This window comes from Tursiops truncatus, chromosome X (genome assembly GCF_011762595.2).
Source record: "Tursiops truncatus isolate mTurTru1 chromosome X, mTurTru1.mat.Y, whole genome shotgun sequence".
In the NCBI taxonomy this organism is placed as follows: Eukaryota; Metazoa; Chordata; class Mammalia; order Artiodactyla; family Delphinidae; genus Tursiops; species Tursiops truncatus.
Window position 1 is genome coordinate 81,823,960 of NC_047055.1, and position 22,393 is coordinate 81,846,352.

General features: G+C 43.6%; 2 protein-coding genes and 1 non-coding gene across 3 annotated transcripts in view; 2 read left to right on the plus strand and 1 right to left on the minus strand.

The window, feature by feature from the left end:
- Positions 1-682: 682 nt before the first annotated feature.
- The window catches only part of PFKFB1 (6-phosphofructo-2-kinase/fructose-2,6-biphosphatase 1), a 156,191-nt gene continuing 134,480 nt past the window's right edge, over positions 683-22,393 (minus strand). The window contains exon 12 of the mRNA XM_073799641.1: positions 683-800. Coding sequence (XP_073655742.1) covers positions 748-800 — 53 coding nt within the window. The 3' untranslated portion in view covers positions 683-747. The remainder of the gene's footprint in view (positions 801-22,393) is intronic.
- Positions 14,185-22,337, plus strand: LOC101338555 (trophinin-like). Its single transcript, XM_073799540.1, is given in 14 exon segments — positions 14,185-14,388; positions 14,690-15,820; positions 16,469-16,573; positions 16,689-16,752; positions 17,013-17,092; positions 17,529-17,620; positions 18,311-18,350; positions 18,352-18,391; positions 18,485-18,527; positions 18,944-19,006; positions 19,555-19,669; positions 20,464-20,921; positions 20,923-21,298; positions 21,301-22,337. Coding segments are annotated over 14 exon segments (3,696 nt in total). The 3' UTR covers positions 22,186-22,337.
- Positions 19,192-19,320, plus strand: LOC117310493 (small nucleolar RNA SNORA11). Its single transcript, XR_004524637.1, has one exon. It is a non-coding gene; the product is annotated as a small nucleolar RNA SNORA11 (small nucleolar RNA).

A 22,393-nucleotide genomic window follows, 5' to 3' on the forward strand; every position in this document is an offset into this window, starting at 1 on the left:
TCCAATTCCTTTTTATTTTAGATAGTGCACTTTCAATTCTAAAATTTACATTTGCTTCTTTCTTACAGTTTCTACTTCTCTTCTGAGATTTGTTTTTCCTTCATTTATTTCAAGTGTGTTTTTCTGTACCTCATGGAATATAGTTATAATAGCTACTTTAATGTTATGCCTCATAATTCCAATATCTGGGTCTCTTCTTGTTTGACATCTGATGATTTTGTTTTTCATTTTGAATGGGGCATATTTTCTTGTTCTTTAATACTAAGTAATTTTTTTGTTTATCCTGGACATTGAAAATGTTTTGTGTAGACTCTGTTCTTTTATAACCCTCTGGAAAATGTTGATCCTTTTCTTTTAGTAGGCAATCAATTTGGTTAGATTCTGCCCATCAGTTCTGTCTTACATTTTCTGGGCTGTAGTTAAAATCTCAGTTTAGTTCTCAAAGCCTTAATTTGCTAATTTGGATATGTGTGTGCATGTGTGGTTCAGGGTTTAGGCTGATAATTTTGTGATTCAAATCTCAGCTCATTTCTCAAAGCCTTTGATTTGCTTGTGAGGTTAACTCCTGCATGTGTGGTTAACTCCTGCATGTGCATTTTCCAGTAAGTGTTGTGTGGTTTTATTCACAGATATGGAATACTTTCTCTGTCTCTTTTCCTCCTGAGATTCCTCACTTGCACTGCATCTTACCCATGCTCCCTTGTGAGGTCCTTTGGCCAGAAAGATGGCAGGGTTTCCATCAGAGTTTCAGCTACCTGTGCTTCTCCAATCCACAAGTGGGACACAATAACCATGCAAGGCTGAGAAAGAAAAAAAAATCTGGGTAACTTACCCTCTTTCTTATGTTATCACTCTTTTCCACCATTTGCCTCCTTTTTGGCTACTTCTCAGAGTCCTCAAGTAGGATTTTTCTTTTTAAAATTTTTTCCAGTGTTTATAGGTGTCATTAATGGCGGGTGTGGTTTGTAAGGGAGCTTACATTCCCATTGCAGAATTGAGTCTCCCAAGAGCACTGTATTTTAAATCTCATTCTATGTCTTAATTTATGTTCAACATTATGTTGATAATTATCCAGTTGCATCTTTTCATAGAATTTTAGGTTTTATTGTGAAAGACATAAAAAGTAACCTGAACACGTGGACAGATATACCATATTTATGAATAGGATTATTTAGCACTATAAAAATTTCAGTGTCTCCCAAATTTATCCATAAATTGATTGACAGTTCAGATAAAATTACAGCAAGAATTTTGTACATTAGTGTACAGATTATAACATAACAAACACTTGCTAAGCCATTATCCATACCTATCATATCCTAACATTTTATAAAGTTGTTTCCAGAGGTGATATTCAAAATATAACAATCTGTATGGCATAGACATCAACTAATGAGAAAAATCCCTGACTACCAGTTTCTATGAGCTCAATCTAGCTACCAAGCCCTGCTAGATTTTTATATTTTTAATAATAAAATATTTTAGATAGAGTTAAATATGCTTTTGTACCTGTTTCCAAATCCCATAACTTCCTCCCTCCCTGTGCAGATTTTTATACTATTACTGTATATGTATGTATCCATAAAATGTATAGCATAGTTTCACATGTACATAAATGGTATGATACTGAAGATATTAGTAGGTAAATATCCATTTTGATACATATTTTAACTGTTGTGTAGTATCTCATTGAACGACTATGCTACAATTTACTTATCAAAATTGCCTATTACTTTGTTTTAAATTTGGGGTAGCCTTCTGATTCTGTTCTATTACAAATAATGTTGCAATAAACATTCATTTCATGTATCATTAGGAACATGTTTCTCTTGGATACTACCTAATAGTGGAATTTTGGGTTATAGGTTATATTTATATTTAATTTTACTAGATAATATAGTTGGACAAATGTATACCACCACAAATACTGAATGGGATTGCCTATATTCTGATACTCTCCTCAACACCATGTATTATCAATCTTCATTTTTAAAAAATATATTTTTTAGCTTTTACTAATTTAATAGACAAAGTGGTATTTTATTTTATGGTAATTTTCATTTCCTTAATTAATGCTTATTGATTTTCATTCAGGCCAGTCTCAAACTCAGTTTATTTCTTTTTAGTAGAAATTATTTTGAGGTCCCTTATTGTAGCCAACATACCTTCATACTCTATACTTTTCTAACTTCTCCCCTCTGTTGCAGTTTCTACTCATAACAACTTGGTACTAATTTCTGTATAGGCATGCTTTTGCCTGTAAATGATAGAAAATTCAACTCCAAACTGACTTTAAAAGGGGGGCATTTTATCATACATTAGGAAAGTTCAGGGATAGCACTGGATTTAGGCATGGCTTAATGTAAAAACAAAAATTGGCAATAAAAGAAAAAACGAAATAAGGGGAGGAGAGAGGGAAACAGTGGAAGAAGATGTGAAGAAGAAGAAGAGGTGACTTCCTCACATGGCCCACTGAACTGAGATGCCAGGCAGCACCGTTTCTCACTAGGAAGTCTGGTCTGAAGTGCCAGGTGTGAGGCTTTTACGGTGCACACTATGAACAAGTGAAACTAAGCAAAGCATGAAGGATAAGGGGGAAAACGTCCATATTTGCACAGCTACCATAAACACACCTTGATCAGCTCAATATTCTGCATGAATCTAATAGAAACCACAGGTTCTCTGGCTGTATCTGTTTCATAAAGACAAGAGTTCATACCAAGTTTCCGTGGCAAAGATTTTCAAGGAACAATGAGATAAAACTGCTGGTTTTCAGGGATATTTCCAGCTTTGGACCTCAGTGATAAAAATGAGAAGATAGAAGTGGATAATCTACCAGAAGATGCTACTAAGAAAATTGGTGGACCCCTGAGAAGAAGGCTAAATTAATTTTGATTTATTCTCTTGATTCATGCTGAACTTTGCTAATACTACCTAACACATGAGGAAGCTGTGAGCTTAATCTTTGCCATAGTCAGAAAGTGTAAGACCCTGTAGCAGCCAGCATTCAGGTCTGAAAGATTAACAGAAGTCAGCAGAATCTGCAAGGGGCCATGGGGAGGACTGTGTAGAAGCAGTGAAAAGTGGATGTCTGGTTACAGATAAAGCAAGTCCTCATTCCACAATTTTCTCTTCTTCCACTGAGGTAAAGCTGTCATAATTTGTTTCATAAGAACACTTGGAGGAGTAGTATGAAATTTCTGGTAATGTGCTCTATTAAGAGATAGTCTTTTAGACAGAGTGAAGAGTCAAGATGGTGGAATAGGAGGACAAGGAATTTGTCGCTCCTCACAGGTACATCAAGAATACATCTACAAATAGAACAATTGTCTCAGAGCACCAGCTGAACATTAGTGGAAGACTTCAGACACCTAAAGGAACAAGAAACATCCTCTTGCAACCAGGTAGTTTGAAAGAAAGAAAAGAGGAATCAAAAAAGAGACCAGCAACCCTGGCAGGAAGCTGAAGGTGAGAGGAGGTCCCAGCACTCAGAAAAACTCCCTCACGGTGGAGAAATCAGCTGGGACAGAAAAGAATCTTCGGGGATCAAAGGAGAATACAACGGACGGTCTGTGGAAGGCAGGACAAAGTAAGAACTGCGTGCATGGTCTGAACTGCAGCTCTGCACATCCCAGCCTGAGTTGTGAGTTTCCTGTTGTGGAGGGGGGTTGGGTGCTGGAAAGTGGGATTTGGAACATGGACCCAGGAAGGAGACAGCTGTTGGCTGTGAAACGACAGCCTGACGGGATAGGAGTAAGGAGCTCCACAACCTGGAAAGTTTGCAGAGAAACCTCAGGACCCCGTAGAAGAAAGGCATCACTGTTGAGTGGCAAACAGGGGTGGGGCCACTATTACAACCCCTTTCCCCACTTGCTGGCTACTTTGGCCTCTGCAGGCATTGGGAGGGGCAACCACCTGAGCAGGCTTACCTGCCCCTCAAGCCAAGGTCTCCTCCACATCCTCCGCCCACGTAGGCCACAGGGTCCTGAGTGTCGCCCAACCTAAAGCCTCCTTGGGAAACAGCCCTTGGCACCCTGCCTGAGACAGGAATCTGCGGATGCTGGCTGGTGCTGAGTGCTAAAGTGTGGGGTTAAAAGAGCAGATCCAGGGAGAGGACCACTGTTGGCTGCATGGATACAACAGAGGGGATGGGAGTGAGAAGCTCCAGGACCAGGAATGTCCCTATAAGAAGCATTGTCTGCCTAGAAAATGAGGTGCCGTTGTTGAGTGGCACACAAGGGGAGGGACTGCCAAAAGCCCCACACACCAGCCCCTCCAACCAGAGCAAGCTTGCCCCAGTCAGTTGCAAATTCCTGCCTGTCCCTGCTGCCACAGGCAATTTTAGAACACCCCAGTTGTGGTTGCCTTACCACTCCCCAGACTGAGGGAGTAAGTGGATCCCAATTAGCTGCTGCTTTCTCTCTCTCTTGCCTGGGTGGGGAACAGATGTCTGAGGGCGGTGCTGACAAAGAGTTGGGGCCAAAATCAAAGCTGAGCCCCACAGGCACTGCGACTGAGGAGGAGGAATCTTTCCATGCAGCTGCATAGGTCTCAAACTATTTTATTTTATTTTATCTTCTTCTTTCTTTCTTTCTTCTTTCCACTTTTTATTCTGAGCCATGTGGATGACAGGCTCATGGTGCTCCAGCCAGGAGTCAAGGCTGTGCCTCGGAGGTGGGAGAGCCAAGTTCAGGACACAGGTCCACAAGAGACCTCCAAGCTCCATGTAATATCAAATGGCAAAAATTTCCCAGAGATCTCCATCTCAACGCCAAGACACAGCTCCACTCAATGACCAGAAAGCTCCAGTGCTGGACACCCTATGCCAAACAACAAGCAAGACAGGAAAACAGCCCCATCCATTAGCAGAGATGCTGCCTAAAGTCATAATAAGGTCACAGACACCCCAAAACACACCACCAGACGTGGAACTATTGACCAGAAAGACAAGATCTAGCCTCATCGACAAGAGCACAGGCACTAGTCCCCTACACCACGAAGCCTACACAACACACTGAACCAACCTTAGCCCCTGGGAGCAGACACAAAAAACAATGGGAACTACAAACCTGCAGCCTGAGAAATGGAGACCACAAACACAGTAAGTTAAGCAAAATGAGAAGACAGAAAAACACACAGCAGATGAAAGAGCAAGGTAAACACCCACCAGACCTAACAAATGAAGAGGAAATAGGCAGTCAAACTGAAAAAGAATTCAGAAAAATGATAGTAAAGATGATCCAAAATCTTGGAAATAGAATGGAAAAAATACAAGAAACGTTTAACAAGGACCTAGAAGAACTAAAGAGCAAAGAAACAGTGAGGAACAACACAAAAAATGAAATTAAAAATTCTCTAGAAGGGATCAGTGGGAGAATAACTGAGAAGAATGGATAAGTGACCTGGAAGATAAAACAGTGAAAATAACTAACAAAGAGCAGAAAAAAGAAAAAAAATGAAAAGAATTGAGGACAGTCTCAGAGACTTCTGGGACAACATTAAACGCACCAACATTTGAATTATAGGGGTCCCAGAAGAAGAAGTGAAAAAGAAAGGGACTGAGAAAATATGTGAAGAGATTATAGTTGAAAACTTCCCTAATATGGGAAAGGAAAGAGTTAATCAAGTCCAGGAAGCACAGAGAGTCCCATACAGGATAAATCCAAGGAGAAATATGCCAAGACATATATTAATCAAACTGTCAAAAATTAAATACAAAGAAAACATATTAAAAGGAGCAAGGGAAAAACAGCAAATAACACACAAGAGAATCTCCATAAGGTTAACAGCTGATCTTTCAGCAGAAACTCTGCAAGTCAGAAGGGACTGTCAGGGCATATTGAAAGTGATGAAGGAGAAAAACCTGCAACCAAGATGACTCTACCCAGCAAGGATCTCATTCAGATTTGATGGAGAAATTAAAACCTTTACAGACAAGCAAAAGCTGAGAGAGTTCAGCACCACTAAACCAGCTTTACAACAAATGCTAAAGGTACTTCTCTAGGCAAGAAACACAAGAGAAGGAAAAGACTTACAATAAAGGAACTCTAAACAATTAAGAAAATGGGAATAGGAATATACATATCATTAATTACCTTAAATGTAAATGGACTAAATGCTCCCACCAAAGGACACAGATTGGCTGAATGGATACAAAAACAAGACCCTTATATATGCTGTCTACAAGAGACCCACTTCAGACCTAGAGACACATACAGACTGAAAGTAAGGGGATGGAAAAAGATATTTCATGCAAGTGGAAACCAAAAGAAAGCTGGAGTAGCAATTCTCATATCAGACAAAATAGACTTTAAAATAAAGACTATTAGAAGAGATAAAGAAAGACACTACATTATGATCAAGGGATCAATCCAAGAGGAAGATATAACAATTGTAAATATTTATGGACCCAACATAGGAGCACCTCAATACATAAGGAAAATGCTAACAGCCATAAAAGGGGAAATCAACAGTAACACAATGATAGCAGAGGAATTTAACACCCTTCTTTCACCAAATGACAGATCATCCAAAATGAAAATAAATAAGGAAACACAAGTTTTAAATGATACATTAAACAAGATAGACTTAATTGATATTTATAGGACATTCCATCCAAAAACAACAGAATACATGTTCTTCTCAAGTGCTCATGGAACATTCTCCAGGATAGATCATGTCTTGGGTCACAAATCAAGCCATGGTAAATTTAAGAAAATTTAAATTTTATCAAGTATCTTTTCTCAACACAATGCTATAAGACTAGATATCAATTTTGGGGAAAAATCTGAAAAAATACAAACACATGGAGGCTAAACAATACACTACTTAATAACCAAGATATCACTGAAGAAACCAAAGAGGAAATCAAAGAAAACTAGAAACAAATGGCATTGAAAACACAACAACCCAAAACCTATGGGAAGCAGTAAAAGCAATTCTAAGAGGGAAATTTATAGCAATACAATCCTACCTCAAGAAACAAGAAAAGTCTCAGATAAACAGCTTAAACTTACACCTAGAGCAACTAGAGAAAGGAGAAAAAACAAAATCCAAAGTTAGCAGAAGGAAAGAAATCATAAGGATCAGAGCAGAAATAAATGAAATAGAAACGAAGAAACAATAGCAAAGACTAATAAAACTAAAAGCTGGTTCTTTGAGAAGATAAAAAAAATTCAAAAACCTTTAGCCAGATTCATCAAGAAAAAAGGGAGAGGACTCAAATCAATAAAATTAGAAATGAAAAAGGAGAAGTTACAACTGACACCACGGAAATACAGAGGATCGTAAGAGAGTACTACAAGCAACTATATGCCCAAAAGTGGACAACCTGGAAGAAATGGACAAATTCTTAGAAAGGTACAACCTTCCAAGTCTGAATCAGGAAGAAATAGAAAATATGAACAGCCCAATCACAAGTAATGAAATTGAAACTGTGTTTAAAAATATTCCAACAAACAAAAGTCCAGGACCAGATGGCTTCACAGTTGAAGTCTATCAGACATTTATAGAAGAGTTAACACCTATTCTTCTGAAACTCTTCCCAAAAAATTGCAGTGGAAGGAACACTCCCAAGCTCATTCTACAAGGCTACCATCACCCAGATACAAAAACCAGACAAAGATACCACACACAAAAAATTACAGGCCAATATCACTGATGAACATAGATGTAAAAATCCTCAACAAAATACTAGCAGTGTGAATCCAACAATATATTAAAAGGATCAGACAACTTGATCAAGTGGGATTTATCCCAGGATGCAAGGATTTTTCAATATCCAAAAATCAATCTGTGTGATACACCACATCAACAAATTGACTAAAAACCATATGATCATCTCAATAGCACCAGAACATACTTTTGACAAAATTCACCACCATTTATGATAAAAACTCTCCAGAAAGTGGACATAGAGGGAACAATCCTCACCAAAATAAAGGCAATATGTGACAAACCTACAGGTAACATCACACTCAAGGTTGAAAAGCTGAAAGCATTCCAAGATCAGGAACAAGACAAAGATGCCCACTCTAACCATTTTTATTAAACATAGCTTTGGAAGTCCTAGCCATGACAATCAGAGAAGAAAAAGAAATAAGAGGAATACAAATAGGAAAAGAAGAAATTAAACTGTCACTGCTTGCAGATGACATGATGCTACACAGAAAATCCTAAAGACCTTACCAGAAAACTACTAGAGCTCATCAATGAATTCAGTAAAGTTGCAGGTTACAAAATTAATATACAGAAACCTTTGCATTTCTACAGACTAACAACAAAAGATCAGAAAGAGAAATTAAAGAAACAATCACATTTACCATTGCATCAAAAAGAATAAAATACCTAGGAATAAACTTAACTAAGGAGACAAAAGACCTGTACTCCTAAAACTATAAGATGCTCATGAAAGAAATCAAACATGATACAAACAGATGGAAAGATATACCTTGCTCTTAGATTGGAAGAATCAATATTGTGAAAATGACTCTACTACACAAGGCAATCTACAGATTCAATGCAATCGCTAGCAAATTACCAATGGCATCTTGCACAGAATTAGAACAAAAGAATCATAAAATTTGTATGGAGACCCAAAAGACCCCGAATAACCAAAGCAATCTTGACAAAGAAAAACGGAGCTGGAGGAATCTGGCTCCCTGACTTCAGACACTACTACAGAGCTACAGTCATCAAAACAGTATGGGACTGGAACAAAATAATAAATATAGATGAATGGAACAGGATAGAAAGCCCAGAAATAAACCCATGCAGGTACAGTCAATTAATCTATGACAAAGGAGGCAAGACTGTACAATGGAGAAAAGGAAGTCTCTTCAGTAAATGGTGCTGGGAAAACTGGACAGCTACATGTAAAAAAATGAAATTAAAACATTCTTTAACACCATACAGAAAATAAACTCAAAATGGATGAAAGATCTAAATGTAAGACTGGATACTATAAAACTCTTGGAGGAAAACATAGGCAGAACACACTTTCACATAAATTGCAGCAAGACCTTTTTTTCATCCACCTCCTAGATTAAAAACAAAAATAAACAAGTGGGACCTAATTAAACTTGAAAGCTTCTGCACAGCAAAGGATACCATAAACAAGACAAAAGAACAACCCTCATAATGGGAGAAAATATTTGCAAATGAAGCAACTGACAAAGGATTAATCTACAAAATATACAAACAGCTCATGAAGCTCAATATCAAAAATCAAACAACCCAATCAAAAAAATGGGCAGAAGACCGAAATAGACATTTCTCCAAAGAGGACATACAGATGGGAAACAAACACGTGAAAAGATGCTCAGCGTCAGTAATTATTAGAGAAATGCAAATCAAAACTACAATGGAGTATCACCTCACACCGGTCAGAATGACCATCATCAAAAATTCTACAAACAATAAATGCTGGAGAGGTTGTGGAGAAAAGGGAACCCTCTTGCACTATTGGTGGTAATGGATTGGGATAGAGGTTCCTTAAAAAACTAAAAATAGAGTTACCATATGATCCAGCAATCCCACTCCTGTGCATATATTTGGGGAAACCTCTAATTCAAAAAGATACATGCACCCCAATGTTCATAGCAGCACTATTTACAGTAGCAAGGATATGGAATCAGCCTAAATGTCCATCAACAGAGGAATGGGTAAAGAAGATGTGGTACATATATATACATATACGATGGAATATTACTCAGCCATAAAAAGGAACGAAATTGGGTTATTTGTAGAGATGTGCATGGAACTAGAGACTGTCATACAGAGTGAAGTAAGTCAGAAAGAGAAAAACAAATATTGTATATTAATGCATATATGCGGAATCTAGAAAAATGGTACAGATGATCTTATTTGTAAAGCAGAAATAGAGACACAGATGTAGAGAACAAACATATGGATACCAAGGGGAACAGGGGGTGGGATGAATTGGGAGATTGGGATTGACATATATACACTTTTGATACTATGTATAAAATAGATAACTAATGAGAACCTACTGTATAGCACAGGGAACTCTACTCAATGCACAGTAGTGACCTAAATGGGAAGGAAATCCAGAAAACAGGGGATATATGTATATGTATAGCTTATTCACTTTGCTATATAGTAGAAACTAACACAACATTGTAAAGCAAGTATACTCCAATAAATTTTTTTAAAAAAGAAGCGATAATGGGGCTTCCCTTGTGGTGCAGTGGTTGAGAGTCCGCCTGCCGATGCAGGGGACACGGGTTCGTGCCCCGGTCCAGGAAGATCCCACATGCCGAAGAGTGGCTAGGCCCGTGAGCCATGGCCGCTGAGCCTGCATGTCCGGAGCCTGTGCTCCACAACAGGAGAGGCCACTACAGTGAGAGGCCTGTGTACAGCAAAAAAAAAAAAAAAAAAAAAAAAGACGTAATGTAATATTTCATTCAGATGTCTATTCTGTGAAACAGGACATGAGTTCTGGGGTGTCAGAGATGAAACAGATCTGCATGATGGGGCCCCAAGGAGCTCACAATCTAGCATGTAGGAAAGAGAGTAAACAGTAAACCAGTAAACAGAGAGCTCTTACCCAGTTTATTAAGTGCTCTGACAGAGCCATGCAAAAGAGCAAGGAGGAAGGAAAGACTAACTAAGCTTGGGGTGATTTCAGATGGCTTCTTGGAAAAAGCAGAATTTGTACCAATCTTTATAGGAAAGCAGGCCTTTTATTGGTAGGCATGGGGTGTGGGAGAGGGGAACAAAAACATTCCAGGTAGAGGAAGAGTTTGAGCAAAGGTATGGCATTGGCAGGAGGCAGAACATGAGTCATCCACTGTGACTGAGGCCTGTGAGGCTGTCAGAGACTGACTGTGGAGGGCCTTGAATGATAGGCTAAGGAGCTTGGATTTAAACCTGCAGGCCAAGGGAACCCTTGGTGGCTGTAGATATGGTCATCTTGGCATTTGAAACATGACTCTGAGGGCCTCTGTGCAAGTAGAACAGATGGGAAGCAGGTGCATTAGATCAGAGACCCATCTGACACTGTCCCATGTGCCCCTATGCTCAGCAGAGGCTCCTCAGAGCCTGCAGTCCTACAAGAACTACTCCTTCTTCCCTTCTCTTCTTCCAATGTTCTACTCCTCCCACAGGACACACCCAGCTCAAATACACCCTATCTGGAAGCTTTCACTGCCTTCCAGTAGGCGATTTCCTCTGTGAGGCCCGTCAGTATCCTGCTCTGGGATTCTTCAGTGACATGTTGTATTCTTATGCATCCCAGCCAGATGGAGAAATCTTCAAGGACAGGTTGTGAATCTCATCCAGTTTTGCATCTCCAGTGCATAGTATGGGTTTTGACACATGGAAAACCACTGGGGAACTCTTCACCAGTGAATTAGAGAAAGAGAAAGTACATGAAGAGAAAGAAGAAATGGGAGAAGGGGAGGAGAATACTTGAAGAGAGGGAGGGAAGGGGGAAGAGAGATAGGGTGTTGGTATGGTCAAGGGAAATAAGAGGAAGAGTGTGGAGGAGAGCACAGGGCCAATGTGGGTTCTTTCTTCTTCCCATCAGTAGCACCAAGTATCAGACCTGCCACAGTGAGTGTCAGGCTTTGGAATCAACCAGATGTGGGTTCATATTCTGGTTCCATCACTTAGTGACCATGTGCCTTTAGACAAGACACGTCACCTCTTAGGCATTAATTTCATCAACTGTGGAATGGTGATAATACTAGTTCTTCCTACATGGGCGTTTTAGAACTTAAGAATAGAGTCTGTCATACAGAGTGAAGTAAGTCAGAAAAACAAATACCATATGCTAACACATATATATGGAACCTAAAAAACAAACAAACAAACAAAAGGTTCTGAAGAACCTAGGGGCAGGACAGGAATAAAGATGCAGACATAGAGAATGGACTTGAGGACATGGGGAGGGGCAAGGGGAAGCTGGGACGAAGTGAGAGAGTGGCATGGACATATATACACTACCAAATGTAAAATAGATAGCTAGTGGGAAGCAGCCGCATAGCACAGGGAGATCAGCTCTGTGCTTTGTGACCACCTAGAGGGGTGGGATAGGGAGGGTGGGAAGGAGATGAAAGAGGGAGGGGATATATGTATACTTATAGCTGATTCACTTTGTTATACAGCAGAAACTAACACAAAAGTGTAAAGCAATTATACTCCAATAAAGTTAAAAAAAATAGATGTGAGTTCTTTGAGGGCAGGGATCCAACATCCAACAAGGGCCATGGCACAACTGTGTGCTCAACAAATAATTACTGACTGAGGGAGTAAGTGATTGCCCAAGAAGAACTGTTTTCCACACTGGGGAGCAGTGCTCCATTCCACAAGAGACAGAGGCTAAGCACTTGTGTACCAGTGTACCAATAAAGGAGAAACACAGTCCCAGTAAAAATTTTCAGCTAAGTTGATATACATTAAAAGCATCAATATAGTGATCAGGGGATAAATAAAAACTTTTGGTAGACTTTCTTATATTTACTGATTTTATTCTGAATTACATATGATGCAGGGGATACCCTAACTTTTAGCGTTTAGAGACTCTAAATGTCTTAATTTGGTCCTACTTAAGCAATAGAAATTAACATGATCTAGTCCCCTACCGCAGAGCAGCTCCTGGGGAGAGAGACCCAGACACACAACACACTACAACAACACACTATGTAACTGAGGTTGGCATAGAGGGGTCTGTAGGAAGCATTGGTGTGGGAGCCCAGAGAAACACAGTCCTCCTAGGGGCAACAGAGGAATCAAATAGGAATGGGGATACAGTGTGGGGGATAGAGAAATCAAATGGAGAATAGAAAAGAATGATTGCTGAATAAGAGGTAGTAAGCAGAAAAGAGGTCACATTGGGGAGAAAGGAAATCTGGAAGTAGGGAGTGAGGGAGGAGACTGACAGGCAGGGAAGGAGACCCCTCTGGAGGCGGAAAGAGGCAGGATCACTTCCGGCTGGGGAGGGGGAGAAAATAGGCTCAGACCTAAGGAGAGGCTTGGAGAGAGCGGATGCCTTCTGGACGGGAGAGGTGAGCTAAAGTGCCCTGCTTTACTGAAGACCTTGTGGGGGACTCCAGGCTAGGGTTTGACGTGCTTGACTCCACACATCCCTAGGGTTTGAAGGAAACCTGCTAGAGGTTCAGGAGCTAACCGCATAGAAGTGGTCGGATAGAGGTGTCTGGACTCGGTTTGCAAGGGAGAAAGGAGAGGGCAGAATCCCCTTTGGGCAACGGAAAGAGAGATCTGGACTCAGTTCGGGCTGCAGGAAGGAGGGATGCTGACCCGGTTGGGACTGCAGAAAAGAGAGATGGAGAAATAGTTCCGGCCATAGAAAGAATGGAACACGATCCAATTAGGTAGGGAGATAGGCGATGGGAGGCTTCGTTTAAACTGGAGAGAGGTCACAGGACCTGGTTTGGGCCACAGAAAGTAGAGACTGGGAGCTAGAAAAAGTAAGAGGCAGAATCCTTATTATACATCTGAAATGACCTGGCTCAGAGGGGAGAAAAGAGGGGCTAGGACCCGGTTGATACCGGTTTGAAAAGAAAGGGACAGAACCTGGTAGCGTTTGGGAAGGATTACACAAAAGCCGAATACCATAGGATTTGTGGGTGGGGTAACCATGTTGCAGTAAGGGCGGGATGGTCACTTGCAGAAGTAAGTAAGTAGGGGTGCGGTGTTGCGGAAGGGGCAGTGCAGGCACTTACTGCAGAGCATAGGGAGGGGGCATATAAAGAGAAGAGGAGGTGCGGAGGAGTACAGCAGAGCGGAGGGAGGGGGCATTACAGAAAGGGGCAGTGCGCTGCGTGGCTATACTGCAGAGGAGAGGTGTATGGTGTTGGGGAAGGGGCGGAACGAAGAGGTGCTGCAGAGCGGAGGGAGAGGGACCGGTGTTGGGGGAAGGGTTGGAATGAGACGAGATGCAGTTAGAAAGAGTGGGTCAGGAGTGGCGTCAAGATGTTCTGCTGCTCTGAGGGCAGAGGGCTTATGTGGGATTGAGGTGGTCAGGCTGTCCAGTCCACCAAAGCACATGCGCGCTGAGCGCCTGCGGTTGCCCTCACGCCTCTGGTTGATGTGCATGCGCACTACCGAGTTGCGGTAAGGGTGTTTGTAGGGTAAAGGGGCGGGATCGAGAGCAGGCTTGCGGTTTCTTGGAGGCAAAAGGAGCTAGGATTTGGAAGCCAGATGGTCTGGGTTTCTAGGTATGAGAACACAGTAGTTGAAGGGTTTGGGGCCCAAGGTTTGATCAGAACCCCCTCCTTCAGGATTGGCAGGAGACCTGATGAATGTCCACCTCCCTCTTATTCTTTCCTGACTCAGGCCCCTTCTCGGCTTTCCAGAAAAATGGATAGGAGAAATGACTCCGATTATAAGATGACCCCGTTCCAGGTGAGGCCCCTCTGCATTCTTGGCAGGCCATCTGCCCTATTCTGAGTTCATTTAAGGCTGTTGAGCCCCTACCACTCTGTAGTTGCATAATTTCCTGCCTAACCTGTTTCAGTCCTCCCCTGAATGGTGGAGGAGGAGGTGAAGAAAACCTGCCTATTTCTTGCTCCCTTCCTCTTCCTTCACCCTCCCCTTCAATCAGTCACCATTCAGAGGAGGGGGAGGTTTTGTAGAAAGGGTGGATTGTAGGGAGGCCAGATGGCTCAGCACGTTATAATCTTAAGTGTGTAGGGCCCTCTGGGAGCCTGGGCTTCACTTCCCTCCAGATGTACAGCCTGAGACAACAGAAGAAGATAGTGTCTTGCTGATGCATACCCTCTTGTCATCAACCAAGGACCTACTAGCTATGGACCCACCAGTTGCCAACCGGCCTAAGAAAAGCAAGACCAAGAAGGCCCCTATTAAGGCTATCACTAAGACAGTACGCACTGCCCCTCCAGTTCCATCTGCCAATGTGATTACCACCAACAAGCCTAAAATAACTTTTCTGGCTTTAAACCTGCCAATCATCCCCCAGATCAACCAGGCTTCAGCTACCACTGAGGTAGCCAATACTCAGGCTTCTTCATTCACTGCTCAGCCTAAGAAAGCCAACAAGACAAAGAGAGTTACTGCTAAGGCAGCCCGAGGCTCCCAATTTCCAACTGGCAGTGAGAGTGTTACTACACAGATCAAGTTACCCTTGTAGGCCCTAAATGTGCCAGTCATCCCACAGACTATCCAGGCTCCGATTGCCACTGAGTCAGCCAATTCTCAAGCCTTGTTAGCCTCCATCAAGCCTAAGAAAGCTCCCAAGGCTAAGAAGGCTAACAATAAGGCCATAACTAGTGCCACTGAGATCTCACTGACTCCATCCACCACCTACTCAGCTACCATCCAAGGCCAAATTACCTCCATCCGAACTAAGAAAACCTCCAAAGCCAAGAAAGCAACTGTTAAGGACACAAATACTGACACTGAACTCCTAGAGACCCCAGATGCCACTGAGACAGCTACCAGGCAGATTGAGGCCTCAGCAGCAGCTATCTGGCCCAAAAAATCCAAAGTCAAGAAGGCTGCCTATAAGGGCCCAAATTCTGCCTGTGAGATCTCTGAGGCCCCACCTGCCGGTCAAATGGTCACAAAACAAGCCCTAGCAGCCACCCTCCGGGTCAAGAGAAGGTACAGGGCTCAGAAGGTTGCCACTAAAGCCCGGACAACTGAAAGCCAGACTCAAATTGACAAAGGGGCCCAGGCTAAGATGACTACCCCTCAGGTCAATATAAGTGCCCTTGAGACTCAGGTTGTTGCTGCTGTCCAGGCCCTGGCAGATGACTACCTGGCTCAGTTGAGTCTGGAGCCAACAAACAGGACCCGGGGCAAGAGGAACCGAAAGGTGAGATCTCTGACATCACCATCCTTAACTCTGTACTCCTTTTCCATTCCTATCTGCCTGGTTTGTTCACTTGTTCTTTTAAGTTTACTGAGCCAGTCCCTGCATTCACATAGGCTGTGAGAGATGCTGAGAGGAATGTGATATAGTTCCTGCTGCTTTGCAGTTCAAAAATTGGTGGGGAAATAAGGCATCCATACACTTAGCTACAAACTGGATATAATTCAACTTGTATTTATCAATACATAGTAGTTAGCATGGACCAGGCTTTGTGTTGGGTATAGTCACACAGGTTATGCTTTTATGTTTTAAAGTAACTCTTACCAGCTAGGTCCCAGTGTTACAGATAAGAAAACCAAGTCCCAGAGAGGTGAAGTGACTTGTTGAAGGGGTACAGCTAGTAGAGCCAGTGGTGGCCAAAAGAAGAGGAAGAACCAGACCCTGCCCTTGGGTTGCTCCTGTCTTGGCAGGGAAATGAAACTCCTGACCGGAAGACAGTGAAAGACAAATCTAGAACTCAGTGTGGCTAATGGTAAGGTCAGGACCCCTACAGGGAGGGTTTAGGGGACTTTCAGGAATAGGCAGGGTGAGGAGACAGAGCCATCTCTTTCACCTGGTGATTTTGGACCTTTCTGCTTTCTGATGATGCAGTCCAAGCATCTGAACGGGGATGAGAGAGGTGGTGGTAATTATAGGTGGATTCCATGGGGCCGGAGGCCTCCGCTATCCTGAGATGTGGCCATTTTGCAAGAAAGGGTAAGAATCCAATGCTGCCCAGTCTCTTCTCTTCTTCACCTGCCCTCTTCTCTGTCATTCTTCCAAGTTTTATGAAAACATATTGAGATCTCCCCATGTATTCCTCTTCTCCCAGGCAAATAAGTTTATGAAATACCTGTTGGTTAAGGACCAGACAAAGATCCCCATCAAGCGCTCAGGTAGAGTCATCCCAACCCTCCTCCCTGAGCTCTCCTTTCTACTCCCCTCTCCTCCCTGCCCTGGGGGTAACCATTTAGTTTTATGGCCTCTTCATTCTCTCATCTATCCTCCCCTGCCCTTTTCACACTCTGTCATGGCTGGCATCTCCCATTAACACAGTTCAGGACTCAGACTACACTAACCCCATAGGGCTGGCAAAAGGGCTGCAGTTCTGTGGCCCCTTCTCAGCCCAGCTGCTCCCACCTCTCCCTTCCTGCAGACATGCTGAAGGATGTCATCTAAGAATATGATGAATATTTCCCAGAGATCATTGAACGAGCAAGCTATGCTCTGGAGAAGGTGAAGGGACATCCTCTGTGGGATGGGCACAATGGGGAAGTCTTGAATGGAACAAAGGTGTACACGTCCCTTTGCGGGGGACCACAGAGACTCCCTAATCCAGCCCCATCACTGTGCAAATGAGCAGATGATGGCCTAGGGAGGGACGTAGACTAGCCTCGGGTCACACAGCAAGTACAGCTAGGACCCAAGCCACCCAGCTTAGTCCTGGCTTCTGTCTACTGCTGGACATGTCCTGTAGTGTATTTCAGTTGCTCACCTCTCCCTTCCATCCCCCATTATCTGTCTCCCTAGAGTCCCATTAAGCATAAAGACTATTTTGATAACAATAGTACATTTGTTACCTGTTTGCTGTGTTAGTTAAGTGCTTTACATGAATTATTTCACTGCCTAGGCTGAATTTTGTGACCTCACAGGCTATTCTTTTACTTGGCAGATGTTTCGAGTCAATCTGAAGGAAATTGATAAACAAAGTAGCTTGTATATTCTCATCAGCATTCAGGAATCCTCTGCAGGCATCCTGGGAACGTAAGCTGGGAAAGGGCTAGGATGGGAGGGAGGCTTCTGCTTTTGTCCATGGTACTACTCCATCCCTGTCCTCTCCCCACATCCCCTAGGAAGTCAGGAAAGACAGAGCCTAAAAACCCCTTTTCCATATCCCACACGTAGTTGGAGCCCTACACATGATAGTGGTGCCTGTTTATGATTGAATGGAGGTTGTAGAAGCCTGGGACAGGTCATTCCTACTGTCAAGTTTTCTGTATCTCCAGAAGCTTCCCTGTTGTTGCTTGTCTCTTCCTATTGACCTTGGTAGAGTGGTTCCCAAGGGAGGGCTTCCTGGTATGGGTGAATCATGAGGGTTGAAGGGCAGGAGCATCAGTGGGGCCATGCCTAGAATTCTTTTGGAGCTGAGGGGTCTGGAAGAGAAAGAAGGGACTCATATTGGCTGGGTGTCTGGGTTGTAGTGGGTTGACAAATACAAGTACAATTCTATCCTCTCAGCAACCTGGGGAGAGGAAAATGTGATTTTCCCATTTTATGAATAAGGGAGTCTAAGTGCCTTGCCCAGGGTCACATAGAGCTTGAAGCATAGACTGGGCAGAATTCTCTCATATCTGAAGAATCTGGGAGAAGCTAACCTAGTAGGCTGGCTGGTGTGTATTTTTTTGCAGATGGCTGCTGGATGTAAACCTTCTCTCTGTCCCATTATTTCCCTAGGACCAAGGACACACCCAAAATAGATCTTCTCATGGTGATTTCTGAGTGTCATTTTTATGAATGGCAACAAGGCCAATGAGGGTGAGTTGCTGGGCTGGCAGCCGAATGGGGGGTCATGGTCGGAATTCCACATGTTCATTTTCTATCCCTGTTTCCTTTTGCCTCCCCTTGCAGCTGTCATCTGGGAGTTGCTGCCCAAGTTGGGGCTGCACCCTGGGTATGATTGGGCTCTGTCAGCAGTTGCTTTCCATGTTGTCCTTTGGCAAGAGAGGATGGTCCCAGGATTGCATCAGCCTGGTGGTCTGGTGGAGGGGGCGGGATTGCTGGACTGGGTAGAGGGTCCAGGGTTCTGACCTGGGTGGATGGGGAAATGGTCCTGAACTCTCTGCTTCCCCTTTCTCCTATGTTCTTTTTCTGTTCTAAGCTGATATATAAGATAGACCTTCAGGGCATCCCTGATAAAGAACCATCTGGCCTCAACTGCCTGCTTCTAGTGACCATGTGTTCATTACTTTCCTGAGTTCATTGAGATGGCCTTATGTACTAGAGAGGTCTCTTCCATGTTGGGAAATGCCTCTGCCCCCATGTGGGAAGTTCTGATCTTGGTTCATGGGTTATTTTTCCCATTGTTAGGGTAAGGCACTCGCTCTTTGGGGAAGTGAGGAAGCTCATCACAGATGAGTTTGTGAAGCAGAAGTAAGTGGTGTTTGGGGGCTTTGTCAGGCCATGAAGTGTTCTGAGTGTGCCGATCTGGTCCAGAAAGTGCTCGATTGCCCTTTTCTTACACTACCTTTAGAGGTATGGGCATCCTGTTCCCTAGAACTGAGTCCATGGTGGACCATACCAGGGCTGGGCCAGACCAAACACAAGGCCCTTGCTGTGGGGTGTGCTCAGAGCAGAATGCCCAAAGAATGGCTCCTCTGTTTACAACACACCCAATAGAAACTTGGGTTTACTCCTCACAGGTGGCAGGATACTTTGGCCTCCCTGTGACACCATGCCCTATACATGCGTCCCCTGCCACACCAAGTGACTACTTTGCACAGGGCCAATGGGAAATGGCTCAGTATTGGAGGTCAAGACCATGAACTGTGTTTTGGAGTGAGTCTAGGGAAGGAGGGCCTTGGAAATCCTTCTCTAGGAGCTGAGTTTAGTTTTTCTTTGGAGGAGGTTGCCACCTGGTCCCAAGTGGTTAGACAACAGGTTTGCTTGGTTAGAAGCAAGTTTCATTTCCTTTCTTCAAGGTACCTGGAATACAAGAGGGTCCCCAACAGCAGACCACCTGAATATGAGTTCTTCTGGGGCTTGTGCTCCTACCATGAGACTAGCAAGATGAAAGTTCTCAAGTTTGCATGCAAGGTAATAGGAGAGCTGCCCTGACTTGGCATATTAAGGGTACAGGATGTCTCTGGCTGGGGTAGGCAGTGTACAGGGATGGGCAGGTATAGGGCAGTCTGCAGTTCATATATAAGCACATGGAACTTCATTTATGTCCCAGAATGCTGCTTGACATAAAGTTTACATTGTTTCATTCATGTTCATACTTTGTATTAGTCTCCTCAACTGCCATAACAAAATACTATAGACTGGGTGGCTTAAACAACAGAAAATTATTTTATCATAGTCCTGAAGGCTGGAAGTCCTAGATCAAGGTCCAGCAGTGTTAGTTTCTAGTGAAGCCTCTCCTCCTGGCTTGCAGATGAATACCTTTTTGCTGTGTTCTTGGTGGTGAGAGAGAGTCTCTTCTTATAAGGACACTAATCCTATTGGATCAAGGACCCACCATTATGACCTCATTAAACTTTACTTCCATAAAGGCCTACCTCCAAATATAGTCACATTCGAGGTTGGTACTTCAAAATATGAATTTTGGGGGGACACAAACATTCAATCCACAACATACTCTCTTATCGTTTCCCATATTACAGATGAAGACACTTAGGCTCAGTGAGATTAAGTAGCTTGTCCAAGGTCACACAGCACCTAAGTTATCGAACTGAAATTGGATCTCAGGACTGACCCATGATAGAGTCCCAACAACTAAGACTTTTTTTTTAAATGCTACTATTAGTTTTATACAAAGCCCATGGTAGGTATTTAATACATAATTACAAATGTTATTTTTCTTATAATGATTGTAATTCTCATTTTAGGTGCAGAAGAAAGACCCCAAGGACTGGGCCGTGCAGTACCGGGAGGCAGTGGAGATGGAAGTCCAAGCTGCAGCTGTGGCTGTAGCTGAGGCTGAGGCCAGGGCTGAGGCAAGAGCCCAAATGGGGATTGGAGAGGAAGCTGTGGCTGGGCCCTGGAATTGGGATGACATGGATATCAACTGCCTAACAAGAGAAGAGTTAGGTAATGATGCTCAGGCCTGGGGCAGATTTTCACTTGAAATTGAGGCCAGAGCCCAAGAAAATGCAAATGCCAGCACCAACATTGACTTCAGCAGAGGATCTAGCACCAGGGCTAGCTATAGCGATGGTGCTAGTACTAGCTTCAGTGGTGTCCCCAGCCCCAGTAATGTCTTTGGTGACAGGGCTGGCATTAGCTTTGGTGGCACATGCAGCACCAGTGCCAGCTTCAGCAGTGTAGCCAGCATTAGCTTTGGTGGCACCTTGCACCAGTACCAACTTCAGTGGTGGGGTCAGCTCTAGTTTCAGTGGCCCACTCAACACCAGTACAAGTTTCAGTGGTGGAGCCAGCTCTGGTTTTGGAGGCATACTCAGTACCCCTGCTGGCTTCAGTGATGCACTCAGTATGAGCACCAGCTTTGGCAGTACACTCGGCACCAGTGCAGTCTTTAGTGGTGCACTTAGCACCAGCACTGGCTTTGGTGGCACACTCAGCACTAGTGTCTACTTTGGTGGCTCTCCCAGTTCCAGTGCCAGATTTGGTGGCAAACTCAGTACCAGTATCTGCTTTGGTGGCTTTCCTAGCACCAGCACTGGTTTTGATGGTGTACTCAGTACCAGTGCTGGTTTAGCTGGTGTACCAACTCTTTCAGCAATAGCACTGACTTTGGTGGTACACCAAGCACCAGCTTCTGCTTTGGTGATTCTCCCAGCACTAGTGCCAGCTTTGGTGGTACACTCAGCACCAGTCTTGGCTTATTAGGTGGTGCACTCAACACCAGTGCTGGTTTTAGCAGTGCTGTCAGCATTAGCATTGCCTTCAACAGTGCACCCAGTGCCAACTCTGGCTTTGGCAGTGTGTTCAGCACGAGTACTGACTTCAGTGGGGCACCTAACACCACTACTGACTTTGGCAGTGCTCCCAGTACCAGCATTAGCTTTGGTGGAGCCCCCAGCACCAGATTCTGCTTTGGCAGTGTGTCTAACACCAACCTATGTTTTGGTGGCCCTCCTAGTACAAGCACCTGCTTTAGTGGTCCTACCAGTGCCAGTTTTGGTGATGGACTCAGCACCAGTGCTGGTTTCAGCTTTTGTGATGGGTTAAGCACCAGCACTGGATTTGGTGGTGGACTGAGCACCAACTCTGGCTTTGGTGGTGGACTGATCTCCAGTGATATCTTTGGTGGTGGGCTGGGCACCAATGCTGGTTTTGGCAGCACACTTGGCACCAGTGCTGACTTTAGTAGTGGCCTCAGCATCAGTGATGGCTTTGGCGGTGGGCCTAATACCAGCTTCGATGGAAGACTGAGCACCATGATTGGCTTTGGCAGTGGTTCCAACACCAGCACTGGCTTTATTGGTAGACCCACTTCCATTGTTGGCTTTGGCAGTGGACTGAGCACCGATGCTGACTTCAACGGTGGACCAAGCAGTAGTGCTGGCTATGGCAGTGGACCGAGCAATGCTGCTGGCTTTAGTGGTGGAGCCACCAGCCTTGGTGCCTGTAGCTTCTCCTATGGCTAGTGAGGTTTCAGGTAATTACAACATTTCCACAGCCAAGGCCGATGGGGATGGGTATAAGAGCTGGGAGATGTTATAAGAAACCCCAAGGTGGGAGGGCAGGGTGGGGAGATGAGCACAATGAAGGAAGTATGAGAAAATAGTATATTTGGTGCTAAAATGTGTTTCTGTTTGGTGTTTTGTTTTCAGATTTATATCGCATGTTTACAGA